Source organism: Leucoraja erinacea, chromosome 20 (genome assembly GCF_028641065.1).
Source record: "Leucoraja erinacea ecotype New England chromosome 20, Leri_hhj_1, whole genome shotgun sequence".
Taxonomy (NCBI): Eukaryota; Metazoa; Chordata; class Chondrichthyes; order Rajiformes; family Rajidae; genus Leucoraja; species Leucoraja erinaceus.
In genome coordinates, this window is record NC_073396.1 from 19306356 (window position 1) to 19322520 (window position 16165).

Here is a 16165-nt window from a genome sequence, read left to right on the forward strand (position 1 = left end):
CCCCCAGGCATCTGAAGAGGCTTCTCTGCGTGCGCTGGAGAGTCTTATGACTGAATTTTTCCACAGCTGCACGACAAACGAACGGAAAAGGGAAATCGGTAAGTGCCTGGAGATGTCGAATAATTCTAGCTCATTGCCACATTATTCGGGAGTTCTGATAATCTGACGGGTTACTTATTATATAAAGAAAGGAACAACCCACACTATCAGCCTGTTTTGGATGATGTATTTCCTGTCTGGCAGCTGCTGTGCTACTAACAAGTGCCTGTTGTGAACAGAGACCTGACGGTCCTCTGTTAGGGTTAGAATTTCCTCACTTGCCCTTCTCCCTACCTGCTACAGCAGGGCCCAATGAATCAAGCTAAAAACATGCCTTAGTGTGTGGAAAGCTCAGGAGGTGGGGCAGCATCTGATGTACAGTTATTGTTCCGGTTCAGTAATCTTTCATCAACTGTGTCAGCACTAAACTAGTTGTGGTAAAAAAAGGAGAGGAAAGAACGGGGTGGAAGATCAATGATTAAATGACAGAAAGAAGACAACCAAAAAAAAGGGTTTAAAATCATGATCTAAATGTTCTGGTTCTGATGAAAGATCATTGCTCTGAAATGTTTAACTGTGTTTCCCCCTCTACAGATGCTGCCTGACCTGAGTGCTGACAGCATTTTCAGTTTTAGTTTTAGATTTGTTATGTCTGCAGTTTGTGTCTTGTCAATTACTTTTGAGGAAACTAGGTAACACGGTGGTGCAGCAGGTAGTTCCAGCAATCTAGATTCAACCCTGATTTTGGATGCTGTCTCTGGAGTTTGCAAGTTCCCAGCCTCTCCCTCTGCCTCTCCCTCTGCCTCTCCCTCTGCCTCTCCCTCTGCCTCTCCCTCTGCCTCTCCCTCTGCCTCTCCCTCTGCCTCTCCCTACTTTATATGCCTGTTCCTTGGATTTAACACTATCCTTGGTTTCCCTCGTCAGCCACTGTTGAGCCGCCATCCCTGCTTTATTTTTTCGCTAGACGGGGATGAACAATTTTTGGAGTTCATCCATGCAGTTTTTAAATCTTTGCCATTACATCTCCACCGTCAACCCTTTAAGTATAATTTGCCCGTCTATCCTAGCCAATTCCCATCTCATACCCTCAAAGTTTCCTGTAGGACCCTAGTCTCTGAATTGACCGTGTCCATTTCCATCCTAATGCAGAATTCCACTATATTATGGTCACTGTTGCCCAAGGGGCTTTTACACAACAAGGTCGCTAACTCATCCGTCCTCATTACACAATACCCAGTCTAGGATGGCCTGTCCTCTAGTAGTTTCTTCTACATATTGGTTTAAAAAAACATCCTGTATACATTCCAGGAAATCCTCCTCAGTGCTGCTACCAATTTGATTGGCTCAATCTATATGTAGATTAAAGTCACCCATGATAACTATGATTGTATATCTTTCCTCCAGTTTCCTCCCACATCTCAACGACTATGAATTTCCCCTCATGTAGGTGGGTGCTGGGAGAATCAGGATGGAGCTGATTGGCATGAGAAAAATAGTAAGCAGGGAAATATTTGGGGGATAGGATTAGCTGAAAACAGGCAAAGACTCAGTGAACTGAATGGCCTACAAGACTGTAATGAAATATAGTATGAAATGAAATTGAGTTTACTAAATTGTAAGACTCTTCAACAGGAAGAAATATTTGGAACCCTTATGAATCTGGGATGGAGGAAAATAATCCATGAAAATAGAATAGATAATAGAGAGGGATGGCAGAGCAGTAAGGCTCGGAATACTTTCCCAATATTATCTTGGAAGGTGGTGTTGTTTCTCATTGATGTTCACCCATGTAACCACCAGTCTACAGTGACTGCATTCCTGTATGTTAATTCTCTTTGTTAACAGTCTACTATAATTCACCAGACTTTGTCTTCATCTCAATTTCTTTCCCATTCTGTCTTTCTAGATTTTACACACTATTTGCGTTTGCCCACCTGTCCACCAGTTAATCTGCTTCCAAACTACTGACTGGGCTATTGTGATGGGGGTGTGTCATATCTCTTTGTCTTGTGTCAAATGCTTGCCTCACTGTGACTATTCTTTATCCTACAGAAGAGTTGTTGAATAATTTTGCACAACAGATTGGAGCATGGCAGCATTGTATTTACTTCTTATCCAACACTCGCAATGAGTACGTCATGATGTACAACTTGACTGTGTTTGAGGTGAGTCTAGACTGTTGGCCAAACATCGCAGAGATGTGCAATAGCCCTTTCTCTCCAAAGGAAATGTGTTGAAGTGTAGGGTCATTGGGTAACCTGGGCCTGATTTAGTTAGGCTAACACAAGGAAACCTTTATGTACGAGTTACAAAATGGGGCCTGGGGATTGTGAGAGAAGGGGGAAATAGATCTTCTGAAATGGGGCCTGGGGATGTTGCCTCTGGTGTAGATAGTAACAAATCTCTTGGTATAAAATGGCTGATTTATTTTAGTTTACAATACTATGGATAAACATGTACAAGGTCATTTCAGTTATACCAATACCAATAATGCATTTAATGCACAAAAAGTTCCACAGCGCTGTACAAAAGACAAGTATCTTTAAATGGGACAGCGGATAATGAAGTTGCTAGTCATGCTGCTCTGTAGTGGCATTTTGTGATGTTTGCATAATTTTATGTAAGGTCGTGGCTCATGTATTTATACATATTTTATGTAGGTTAGAGGTTTGTATAAATTTTATATTTGAAAATCCCATTGCTCTTTTCCATCCAGAACCTGATTAATAAGATGTGGCTGGGAGTTCCTTCTCAGGACAAGATGGAGATTCGAAGCTGCCTACCTAAGCTTCTGTTGGCACACCACAAGACAATGCCATACTTCATCCGCAACAAGTTATGCAAAGTAATTGTGGATATTGGTCGGCAGGACTGGCCAATGTTTTACCATGACTTCTTCTCCAGCACGTTGCAGGTAAAGTGGAGACGCGAAACGTGCTCCCTCGAACTGCCTACACCTGTAATTACTGGTCAGAACAGGCAATAATTATTTTGTGTGTGTGTGTAATTTATTATGAGAACTGCTTCCTTGTTTCACTCCTAAATGGCCTCACCAAGGGAATGTCGCCGTATTCTAAATTTCCATGCCAGAGGAAATATTTTCTACACTCTATGGAATTGATTGACTATTTAAAACCTTAATTAAATTGCTTTGCAACTTTTAAGTTCAAGTGCATTATTCCAGTTGACACTTTTGTGTCTCCTATCATGGTTAGCCACATCTTTATTGCCTGTGGTCGGGAACTTTTAGTTTGCAGCTGATAAAGTTATTAGGTTGTTTCTCTTTGATTTGCAAGAAGGTGTGGTATTTTGTCGTGATCTTTGTATTCTATGGAGATGAATTAGTAATGTACATCATGTAGATCCAGTAATCTTTGATGTTCTAGCCTCATAATATTGCCTATTTATCTTATTCTGTCATGTTAATGGCTTCCCATTTCAGTTAATCCAGGCTCCTTCCACCACGCCTTTGGGTCTAATCATGTTGAAGACCACCTCGGAGGAGTTAGCGTGCCCACGGGAGGACCTCAGTGTGGCACGGAAGGAGGAACTCCGGAAACTGCTGTTGGATCAAGTGCCAGCAGTGCTGGGTCTTCTCACAGGTCAGTATCAGAGCGGAGGTGGTAGAGTAATTCTGGGTAAACCTTGGCAGTTTAGCTTCCATGCTGTAGGTAAATGGCGAATGTAGGACTTTTACCAGAACCATACAGGACAGTATTTCAATCTCAAGCTCCTAGAACATAGGTTAAATCACTAAAATTAATGATAATTATTGACTGTTTGAAACTGGATTAACTGTTTTTAAAAGTATAGTAGTTATGGGGAAAGAGCAATAAAATTGGATTTGTGTCACTAAGGTTCAATAACCAGAATTAGCTCAGGAATAGTGGGCAAATGGCTATTACATCTTCATATTGGCAGTGTTTGATAAGTGGTGGGGGTATTGTGAGAGGTGAAGTTGGAGGGGGGGTGATGGGAGAGGGTGGAGGGTACTGGGTCACAAGACACAGATTGAGAAATTGGATAGTGTTTGAAGCAACGATCCAAAGTTGTAGCTAGAGTATGGATCAGTAGGTTTGGTTTTGCATGCTGTATCAAAGAGCCAGAACAGATTTGTTGGCCAAGTAACTTTGATATGTTATCCTCCAAGCTTTTGTGCAACCTAATGAGACAATTAGTGGTCAAAGTGTAATCTGTGTAAACCATTGCATTCTGCAATGAAGAAGGCTGTTTTACATTTGACAGAGTGGTCAATGTAAGTTGGCAATTAAATTGGACAGATCATTAAATTCATTTGAGAGACATCTAAAAAAAATGCACTGCATTTGGGAGTATGGTTTATTTTTTTACTTTCCCCCTTCCCTGATTCAACTCCTAATTTTGTGACATTTATTCTGAGTTAACTTGGCTCAGTTAGTTACTTGGCCTTTGGTGTTGATAGGCTCAGAATTTCACAAGTTGAAAGCACAAACATGGCTGAGACTCCACTGCATTACTGAGGAAGTGCCGTATTGTTGGAAGTCCCACGTTCTTTATTGAACAATAAACTAAGGCTGCATCCATTCATTCTGTCAGAAATGGAGGACCTAGCATTATGACCATTAGGTTCTCCTGATGTCATTGCCAACAGTCCTCTCCACCAACACCACAGAATGTGTCACCATGGTCCCAATGGTCAGCACCTCTAGGTCTTCCATTTCTGACTGGATAAATGAATGTAGCCAAATTACAATTAAAACACAAAGTACTTGTGCTATAACACCAGGATAAGTGCTCAACCAAGAAAATCAAGCCCAAAGCCAAAGTACTTCTAAACTTGTACCAACTTATGATAAGGACAATAACTAACTCTAAATGTAATAAACAGCTATATACATGTTAACAAGCTCATTTAAAAAACGGATCGTTTAAATACAAATATATCATTGGGCTTATCGTGGACACCTCCCTTCATTGGTGTATTGTTGAGTTAGGCCCACCACACCTCAGGATTACTCAACAGTTAGTTCTGGTGTCCCAGAACAACCCCCCTCAATACCTGTTCTCACCACCTACCAGTATCTACTAAATAATGGAAACTGTAGACTATTAATTCGCTCTTACAAATGCTAAACACCTGCATCCTATCAGCCATTTACAGTGCATTCAGAAAGTATTCAGACCCCTTCACTTTTTCCACGTTTTGTTACATTACAGTCTTATTCTAAAATTGATTACAGTCATTTTTTTAATCATCAATCTACACAAACATCTCATAATATAAAAGCAAAAACAGGTGTTTAGAAATTTTTGCAAAATAATGGGGGAAAAAAACTGATATACCACATTTGCGTAAGTATTCAGACCCTTTACTGTGACTCTCAAAATTGAGCTTCGGTGCATCCTGTTTCCATTGATTATCCTTGAGATGTTTCTACAACTTGATTGGAGTCCACAAGTGGTAAATTAATTTGATTGTACATGATTTGGAAAGACACACCCTGTCTATATAAGGTCCCACAGTTGACAGTGCATGTCAGAGCAAAAGCCAAGCCATGAAGATGAAGGAATTGTCTGTGGACCTCCGAGACAGAATTGTGTTGAGACACAGATCTGGGGAAGGGTATGAAACTATTTCTGCAGCATTGCAGGTCCCGAAGAGCACAGTGACCTCCGTCATTCTTAAATAGAAGAACGTTGAAACCACCAGGACTCTTCATAGAGCTGGCCGCCCGGCCAAACTGAGCAATCAGGGGAGAAGGGCCTTGGTCAGGGAGGTGACCAAGAACCTGATGGTCACTCTGACAGAGCTCCAGAGTTCATCTGTGGAGATGGGAGAAACTTCCAGAAGGACAACTATATCTGCAGCATTCCACCAATCAGGCCTTTATGGTAGAGTGGCCAGACGGAAGCCACTCCTCAGTAAGAGGCACATGACAGCCCGCTTGGAGTTTGCCAAAAGGCACCTAAACAAGATTCCCTGGCCTGATGAAACCAAGATTGAACTCTTTGGCCTGAATGCCAAGTGTCGCGTCTGGAGGAAACCAGGCACCGCTCATCACCTGGCCAATACCATACCTACGGTGAAGCATGGTGGTGGCAGCATCATGCTGTGGGAATGTTTTTCAGTGGCAGGAACTGGGAGACTAGTCAGGATCGAGGGAAAGATGAACGGAGCAAAGTACAGAAAGATCCTTGATGAAAACCTGCTCCAGAGCATTCAGGACCTCAGACTGGGGCAGAGGTTCACCTTCCAACAGGACAACAACCCAAAGCTCACAGCCAAGGCAACGCAGGAGTGGCTTTGTGACAAGTCTGAATGTCCGTGAGTGGCCCAGCCAGAGCACGGACTTGAACCCGATCGAATATCTCTGGAGGGACCTGAAAATTGCTGTGCATGAACACTCCCCATCCAACCTGACAGAGCTTGAGAGGATCTGCAGAGAAGAATGAGAGAAATTACCCAAATACAGGTGTGCCAAACTTGTAGTGTCATACCCAAGAAGACTTGAGGCTGTAATCACTGCCAAAGGTGTCTCAATAAAGTACTGAGTGAGTAAAGGGTCTGAATACTTATGTAAATATGATATTTCAGTTATTTATTTTTTATTATTTTGCAAAAATTTCTAAACACCTGTTTTCGCTTTTTTATTGTGGGCTAGTGTGTAGATTGCTGATTAAAAAAATGAATTTAATCCATTTTAGAATAAGGCTGTAACGTAACAAAATGTGGAAAAAGTGAAAGGGTCTGAATACTTTCTGAATGCACTGTATCCTAGCCCATCATTAAACTCGTAACACCACAAATATCAACCTCGGACTACATTTACAAAGAAATACACAAACTGCATGTTATACATTTTCTTTCTGCCCCCAACTGGCACTATTTCTTTTCCACCAAATCCTCCTACTGCCTTGCTCTGCTGCCTCTGACATCTGCTTTACGGCCTGATGCAAACTCTGTCCTCGAATTCCTAGCTCTCCAATAGCGACATGCTTGATCTCGCTATGAAACCTCTACAGCCCACCTCTACCTGACATACTCTTGCTCTCCATCTTCACTGCTCAACATCTGCTGCCAACTCTACACATCTAAGCTTTTTCCTTTCATAAGCCTCATTCACTAAGTTCTCCCAAGGCACCGTCAGTTCTATAAAAAACACTATCCGCTGACTAACTGACCAGAACATTAAATCAGGCCTCAAACTAGCACTAATTATTTCCCGCAGAACAACAAGTTTTCCTCCAAAATCTACCTGCATCTACCAATCATTGGCTCCCATAAATGGCCTAACTCATACCTTTCTGAGAACTTCCCTCCTTTCCCATTCGGCCCTTCGAGCCTGCACCGCCATTCAATCTGATCATGGCTGATCATCCAACTCGGTATCCTGTGCCTGCCTTCTCTCCATACCCCCTGATCCCTTTAGCCACAAGGGCCACATCTAACTGCCTCTTAAATATAGCAAATGAACTAGCCTCAACTACCTTCTGTGGCAGAGAATTCCACAGATTCACCACTCTCTGTGTAAAAAATGTTTTTCTCATCTCGGCCCTAAAAGACTTCCCCCTTATCCTTAAACTGTGACCCCCTTGTTCTGGACTTCCCCAACATCGGGAATAATATTCCTGCATCTAGCCTGTCCAACCCCCTTAAGAATTTTGTACATTTCTATAAGATCCCCCCTCAATCTTCTAAATTCTAGCGAGTACAAGCCGAGTCTATCCAGCCTTTCTTCATATGAAAGTCCTGCCATCCCAGGAATCAGTCTGGTGAACCTTCTCTGTACTCCCTCTATGGCAAGAATGTCTTTCCTCAGATTAGGAGACCAAAACTGTACACAATACTCCAGGAGTGGTCTCACCAAGACCCTGTACAACTGCAGTAGAACCTCCCTGCTCTTATACTCAAATCCTTTTGCGATGAATGCTAACATACCATTCGCATTCTTCACTGCCTGCTGCACCTGCATGCCTACTTTCAATGACTGGTGTACCATGACACCCAGTTCTCGTTGCATCTCCCCTTTTCCTAATCTGCCACCATTCAGATAATAGTCTACTTTCCTGTTTTTGCCACCAAAGTGGATAACCTCACATTTATCCACAATATATTGCATCTGCCATGCATTTGCCCACTCACCCAACCTATCCAAGTCACCTTGAAGCCTCCTAGCATCCTCCCCACAGCTAACACTGCCCCCCAGCTTCGTGTCATCCACAAACTTGGAGATGTTGCATTCAATTCCCTCATCCAGATCATTAATATATATTGTAAATAGCTGGGGTCCCAGCACTGAGCCTTGCGGTACCACACTAGTCACTGCTTGCCATTCTGAAAAGGACCCGTTTACTCCTACTCTTTGCTTCCCGTCTGCCAGCCAGTTCTCTATCCACATCAATACTGAACCCCCAATACCGTGTGCTTTAAGTTTGCATACTAATCTCTTATGTGGGACCTTATCGAAAACCTTCTGAAAGTCCGGATATAACACATCCACTGGTTCTCCCTTATCCACTCTACTCGTTACATCCTGTCAGATTAGGTCCGTGTCAGGTGGTGCATGAACCAGCTCCGATTATAAACATCTTGTGGCTCATCTGTAGCTGGTGCATCTATGCTTGATGCCACTTGTAGAAGGGACCACTACACGGTTCTTATGGAGGCAGTCAAGCACTCAGGCACTCCATGTTGTGTGGCATTACAGTTATGTTAAATGAGATGGATGTAGCACAGATCTCACACCTCAAAATCAGGCGTTCACAAGGCACCACAGGCCGTCAGCAGCAGAAGTATAAAGCACAGTAATCTGTACCCCCGTGGCCCAGAATATCCCTTACTCTGCCATTATCATTTCCAGCCAACCAGTGGATCAAGCCTGGTTCAGTCAAGTATTAGTTTGTTGTTGTTATGTGTACCAATGCAGTAGAAAACATTTTTACATGCTATTCAGGAAAATCATACCATACCTGAGTACAACGGGTAGTGTAAAAGAGAAAATAAGAGTACGGAATATACTGTTAGAGCTGAAGAGAAAGTGCAGATTAAAAAAAAATGGTTCAAGGGTCACAGTGAGATAGATTGGTAGATTGAGAATTCATCCGTAGCTTATGAGAGGTCAGTTCACGAGATGGATAACACTGGGGATGAAGCTGCTTTTGAATTTGAAGCTTTTGTATCTTCTACCCAATGGTGGTGGGGGGGGGGGGGGCAAGGGAGAATACCTTGAGTGTAACTGGCCCTTGATTATATTTGCTGCTTCCCCAAGGTAGTGTGAAGTAAGGATGGAGTTGAAGAGGGGGACCGATTTGTGTTTTGTACTGGGTTGCGATACAACTCTGGCATTTATTTCCGTCTTGAGCAGAGCAGTTGCCAAACCAAACTGTGATACATTTGGATAGGATAGCTTTCTTTTCTTTTTTTTTAATATTTTATTTTATGAGAAGTAAGTACAATCATATGGCACCAAAGTGCCTAATATATATATATTTTCATAATACATTTTTTCTTCTTATTTTTTTTGTTATATTAAAGAAAGATTAGAATAAGAAAAAGAAATTAGATAGTAAAGGATAGAAAAGCGTGAGATATATAGTGTGTGAAGAAAAAGAAGAAAGACGAATGAGTGAAGAAAGTTGAGAAAAATAAAATAGAAAAAAGAGAATAAGGCATAAAAAATAAAAAATAAATTTTAAAAGGGTAAGGAGATCATTGTTTATAATCTTGACCAACCCTCGTCCAGTCCTGCAACAGTTAGCTTTTACAATTGTGTTGCACCATATGATTCCAAACAGACGACAAATGGAGACCAACTCGCTATGAATTGGTCTGATTTATCCATTAGGAGGAATCGCATTTCCTCAAGATGTGCGGTGTCCAACATACTTGCAATCCACATTTTAAGCATTGGTATTGATGTATTTTTCCAAAATTTAAATATTAATTTTTTTGCTATTATTAAACCATAGTTAAAAAATAAATTTTGAGATGTGTTCAATTTATTCCCATCTATTACTCCAAATATAATCATTTTAGTATTAGGTTCCATTCTTATCTTGAATAATTTTGTAAATTTTGAAAATATCACTCCAAAATCTATAAAGTTTTATGCAGGAAACTAAGGAGGGTGTTATAGTTGCGTTTTGGGATAGACATTTATCACAAATGGTGGATATATTTGGATAAAATTTGTTCAATCTTGTTTTTGAATAATATAATCTATGTAAAATGTTAAATTGAATTAGATTATGTCTTACATTAATTGAACATTTGTGAATATATATCAAATACTTTTCCCATGTAACATTCGTAATTTTTATCATTAGTTCCCGTTCCCACTCTTCTCTAAGTACTTCTGTCGAAGGTAGGTCTATATTTAGAATACTATTATATAAATAGGATAGCTTTCTATGGTGCGTCTATAGAAATTGGTAAGAGCCATTGGAGGAGGTAGAGGTGTTAGTGTGCTTTCTTGGACCGAGTGTGGTTGGACCAGGACAAATTGTTGGTGTTTGCACCGAGCAGCTTGATGTTGTCTGCCATCTCCACTTCAGCACCGCCAGTGCAGGCTGGGGCGTGTACTCCACCCTGCTGCCAGAAGTCAATGACCAGCTTCCATTTGCTGACATTGAGGGAGAGGTGTTGTTCTGACACCATGTATCTTTGTGCTCTTATCTCCTTTCAGTCTCGTCATTGTTTTCTCATAGACCTCGGCATTGAAGGCTCTGCACTCAGCTGGCTCCGTTCCTATCTTTCCAACAGATCCCACTTCATCTCTCTCCACAACCACACCTCTGCTACAGCCACAGTCACTCAAGGCGTTCCCCAAGGCTCTGTACTCGGCCCCCTCCTCTTCATCATCTACATCCTCCCCCTTGGTCAGATACTCCGCCACTTCAACCTGGACTTCCACTGTTATGCCGATGACACCCAGATCTACCTCGGCGCCAAATCCCCCCACAACCCACCCCCCCTCTCCCATATCAACTCCTGTTTGTCAGCTATAAAAACCTGGATGCAAAATAACTTCCTCAAACTCAACAGCGATAAGACAGAATTCCTCCTCATAGGCTCCAAAGCCACACTCAGCAAAATCAATAACCCCACTCTCACCATCAACGGCACCACTGTCTCCCCATCTCCCAAGGCCTGCAACCTTGGCGTGATCTTTGATTCCACCCTCTCCCTTGAGCCTCACATCCCCCATGTCATTAAAACCTCCTTCTTTCATCTCCGCAACATCGCCAAACTCAGACCCTCTCTAACACCTCTCGCTGCTGAAAGACTCATCCATGCCTTCATCTCCTCCCGACTGGACTATTGCAACTCACTTCTCCTTGGCATCAACTCCACCTACATCAACCGACTCCAACTGGTCCAGAATGCAGCCGCCCGACTCATCACCCACACCAAATCCTGGCATCACATCACCAGTTCTCAAACAACTTCACTGGCTTCCCATCTCCCACCGGATCACCTACAAAATCCTGATCCTCACCTACAAAGCCGTCCACCATCTGCCCCCCCCCCCCCCCCATATCTCACTGACCTCCTCTCCCCCTACCAACCCTCACGGTCCCTCAGATCCACATCAGCCGGTCTCCTCTCCATCCACAAGTCCAACCTCCACAGTTTTGGGGACAGAGCCTTCTCCGGGGCAGCTCCCAGGCTCTGGAACTCCCTCCCCCAACTGATCCGCAATTCCGTCCTTCACCATCTTCCAGTCCCGCCTCAAGACCCATCTCTTCACCTCTGCCTATCCTTAGCCCCACGTCCCCCTCCCTTTTCATCTGTGCATTAATTGCCTCATATTGTGTTTTGAATTGTATTCTGTCTTTACTTTGTGTACTAGTCATGTCTCTACTATTTATTTCATTCCCCTTACATGTTTTTCCTCTACCTGCTAAATTTTTGTAAGGTGTCCTTGAGACTCTTGAAAGGCGCCCATGAATAAAATTTATTATTATTATTTTTTATTAGTGTTTGTGAACCATCCCAATATGGTGGTGTCATCTGTAAATGAATTTGGAGCAGAATTTGGTCTTTCAGTCATGAGTATATAGTGAGTATAGTAAGGGGCTGGGAACACACCTTTGCATGGCACTGGTGTTGAGAATGATTGTGGAGGATGTTTTGTCACATATCCTAAGTGGAGCTAGGGAACTTGCAGAAAAGGATGTTGCCTGGATTGGAGAGCTGTAATTACAAGGAGAGATTGGATAGACTGGCTCTGTTTGAACAAAGAAAACTGAGGTGACATGATCGGGGTGTATAAAATTGAGGTAAATGGTCTTTTTTCCCCCACAGCTAAAATTAGATGGAGAAGTTTAAAGGGGATCAGAGGGCTAAATTTCTCTGTAAGAGTAGTTGGTACCTGGAATGAGCTGTCAGAGGAGGGATGGAGGCAGGAACATTTAAGAGGCATCTGGACAGGTACTTGAATGAACGGGACTTAGAGGGATTAGAGGTTATGGAATTAATGCAGGCAAGTGGGATTAGTATAGACAAGCATGATGACTGGCATAGATGCAGTGGGCCGAATGGCTCATTTCTATGTTGTCCAACTGATTCTGTCTCGAAATCACCCCTTTCCATGTGACTTATTTGAGTCTCGTAAATGTAAATTAGTTTTTACACCTGTTCAGCTGAGACTATCCACTTAGAGGTCAGCTGTGTGGATTTCCTCCCCCATTCAATAAACTTCCTATTTTGCAACATTCTACTTCCTGTGTGGAACTTATGCAGGCTTTTCTGGGAAGCGCCAGGATATTGATGTGCTGAAAGATTCCCAGTGGAGCTGTTCCAGCCACTGGCTGTGTGCACTCGTGCTGATCCAGTCATCCAGGTCAGCAACGATGTACACAACATGGGACACATTTGTAGACAGTAATAGGAGACTGTCAGCAGGCCTGTGTGATGAATGCCCATTTAGTCTTTCACAAGACTTGCTGAAATAAGAATGATTTAATTACTGTTTCATGTGCTCTTCTGCTTATCATTTCTAGTAAACGCTAAGTATTGTGTAAGTGGAACTGCTGCTCTGAAGTGTTGATTAAAGCTCTTTCCATTGTGCTTTGAGGAAGGTGTCTGTTAGTGAATATTGCAATTAGCCAGGTATCCTTTAGTAGATAACTCTGCTGTTTGAGCTATAGAAATAAAATGTGTAAACACGGCACACAATCATGAGTTACAGAAATGGGCTGTCGCTTTGTGTGGAAGATAACAAGCCTAAATCAAGGACTGGAGTGTAGAAGCTTCACATGGCATTGTTGCAATTGAAATAACATTCTGCACCAGGAAAGCACCATATCCCCCTGGTTAGTGCTCATTTGAAGGGTGAAAGGACAAAGTAGTCCACACAACAATGGTTACTGTTCTGTTTCTGCCTATTGTAGGTCATTCATCACCTGAAACTCAGGGTTATGCTAATTTTGTGGTGCTAGTTAATATTCATGAGTGAACTCTACATGCAAGGGTTAGAATTTCTCAATATTATTTTTCTTTGCAGGTATTTTAGAGACCATTTGGGATAAAAACAGTGTTACGGCTGCTACTCCACCTCCCTCCCCAACGTCAGGAAATAGTGGTAGGTTTTACTATTGGTTGTAATGCTTGTCACTTGGCCATGACCAGTCAGTCTGAGCACAGGAGGTATTTCTCATTAAACATGCCCATCTTGCTGCCAACCATGTGTTCTGAAGTTGGGATGGTGTTTCTGAGGAATGAACACATGGGATATACTCTTTCTCAAATATAAGTTTGAGGTGTATAGCAAGCAGAGGGAAAGTTAAAAAGGTTACACTGTAGTAAGCTCGGAATGCATAATTACTTTGTCATATTGTGTATTGCGCAAGACTTATTGTCTCAAAGAAACTGAGTTTTACTAACTTTTCCAACCCTTAACTTTGGGATTTAAAGCAAGACTACTAACCAGGAGCATTAACTAAAATCAGATATAAACTGCAGGAGTTTGAAATCTGAAATATAAACAGAAAATGGTGGAAATATTCAGCGGGACAAACAGCATGTGTGGAGAGAGAAATGGTCCATGTTTCAGACTTTTCATTGGAATGAGGACATCAGATTATTTTTAAATTGTAGAGGAGGAGGTGTGGCAAGAGCAAAGTGTTTGTGATAGGGTGGATAGGCACACATATAGGGAGATGAAAGGAAAAAGAATAAAGAAAGGAAAATCATTGCAGGAACTGAGGGAGAACACAGTAATTGCTAGAAATCTGAAGAGAATGCTGGGCAGCAACATTGGTGAAGAGTTTAAAATGGAGCTCACATTGCAAGTAACTACCTTGTATCAGAAATGGCCCATTCTGACAGGCAAACACTGGTTATCGGAAACTGTTGTAATCTGTGTTAAATTGAAGATGTGCAATGTTTCTTGAACATGCTTAAACCTCTGGAACACTGCAAGAGATCAAAGACAGGTCAAAATGACAGTGGGATGGAGACTTGGTGATGGGTAACGGAGGCTCAAAGTCACACGGTGAATGAAAGAGTTCTGTAGGTGTTCATCCAATCCGCAACCGGAAGAGAAGACGAAGCAGTGAGCTCTGAATGCAGTAATTAAGTGGATGAGTCATTGCTCTGTCCAAAAGAGTATGTGGGTCACTAAACGGAGGCACAGGACATGGTGAAAGGCCAGGTTCTGCATCTACACTTGTGTGGGAAGGTGCCATGAGAAGGGGAGGTGAGAGATTGAAGCTGGTTTTTGGCATTCTCTGACTCCCTGCTTCACTCTTCCATCTCCATTAGCAACCACTCCTCTTCACATCCAGTGTCTCCTTCAAATCCCATCTCCTCCCACCATCCAGCAGGTGAATCGGTGATTTACTTGCACTTCTACTTTAGTGTAGTGCATTTGGTGATGTACATCAGAGAAGCCAGACGTGAACTGGGTGGCAGCGTTAAAGACCACCTCCATTTTCACACGGGTAACCCAAGCTAACTGTTCCCTGTCACTAATTCTCCATTTCTGTCTTTGGTCACTTACTCAGCTCGGGATGTGCATAAGAAACAGGAGCAGGCCATTCAGCCGCTCGACCCTCTGTAACATCACGGCTGATCTTGGCCGCCACAACACTTTCCTGCTCTTCCCCCGTACCTTGTAGTTTATGTCAGTCAATTTCAGCTTTGAATATATATATATAGTGACCGCCTCCTCAACTCTCTGGGACGGTGAGTTAAAGATTTATGATCCCTTTGATATATATTTAAAATCTCACTCTTTTTTGATGTGTATGCGTCACATAGTTCAGAAACTGTTCCCTAATTGTAGATGACCTCGTGAGAGAAAATATCCTCTCGGCATTTCACCCTACCAATTTTTGATTATTTATTTCCCCCCCCCCCTTTATCCTGTGCCCTGGTGCATGGATCAGTACTACCCTGCAGTGTGTTGCTTCATTATGGTCTCTGGGCCCCGTCATCTACAGATGCACAGTCTGCAGTCACCACTGAGCTTGTACAGTGGAGAAATCTCTGGCCCGGGGGGGGGGGGGGGAGCTGAACAGAGGCTGAGGAGATGGCAGCTCCCATTGAACCCAGCAGGAGTTGATAAGAGACGTGAGATCTGGGCAGTCCGTCAGCATGGAGCTATCTTTGCTTAAGCCCAGCAATGACCTGCACCAGACTTGACCGAGATAGCATTTCCTCGTGCTGTCTAGAAAGCAGACCTGAGCCTGGATCACAACACTGAATATCTGCAATACTTACCCAGCTCTCTCAGCCTGTCTCAGTCTGTCCCTCTGTACTGAGCCATGCCACAATGAGAACTGTAACTGTTTCATTGCCATTGCATTGCAGTGCCCACAGAGGGCAGAATCACAGCCGAGTTCCCAGCCAGCATGGGTATGTGTTCATGCCAGTTACCAGCACAGTAGCATTGTCAGCTATAATTACTCATTCCGAATGAGATTGCCTCTTATTCCAGTGCGTAGACCCAACCTGCACCACTACTTCAAGGGTCATTAATTTCATCCTGGGATCAAGCAGGTGACCCACTGAACCTTAAAATCCTAGATCCTTTAGTGATACACTGAAATTGGTGTACTCCAGCATCAGTCTTGCTCCATAAAGTTATATCAAAATGTCCTTTTTTTTTAACCATACTCTATATTCTTTGCAGTCAAGTCT

The 16165-nt window shown here is 42.7% G+C and overlaps 1 protein-coding gene across 3 annotated transcripts in view; it reads left to right on the plus strand.

The window, feature by feature from the left end:
• Positions 1 to 16165, plus strand: part of xpo6 (exportin 6) — an 86725-nt gene that overhangs the window by 25472 nt on the left and 45088 nt on the right. For 2 of the 3 annotated variants that reach the window (XM_055651501.1, XM_055651500.1), the window contains exons 2-6: positions 8 to 98; positions 2092 to 2204; positions 2756 to 2953; positions 3482 to 3641; positions 13527 to 13604. In XM_055651501.1, coding sequence (XP_055507476.1) covers positions 8 to 98; positions 2092 to 2204; positions 2756 to 2953; positions 3482 to 3641; positions 13527 to 13604 — 640 coding nt within the window. The remainder of the gene's footprint in view (positions 1 to 7; positions 99 to 2091; positions 2205 to 2755; positions 2954 to 3481; positions 3642 to 13526; positions 13605 to 16165) is intronic. The other variant, XM_055651502.1, reaches the window with a different exon arrangement.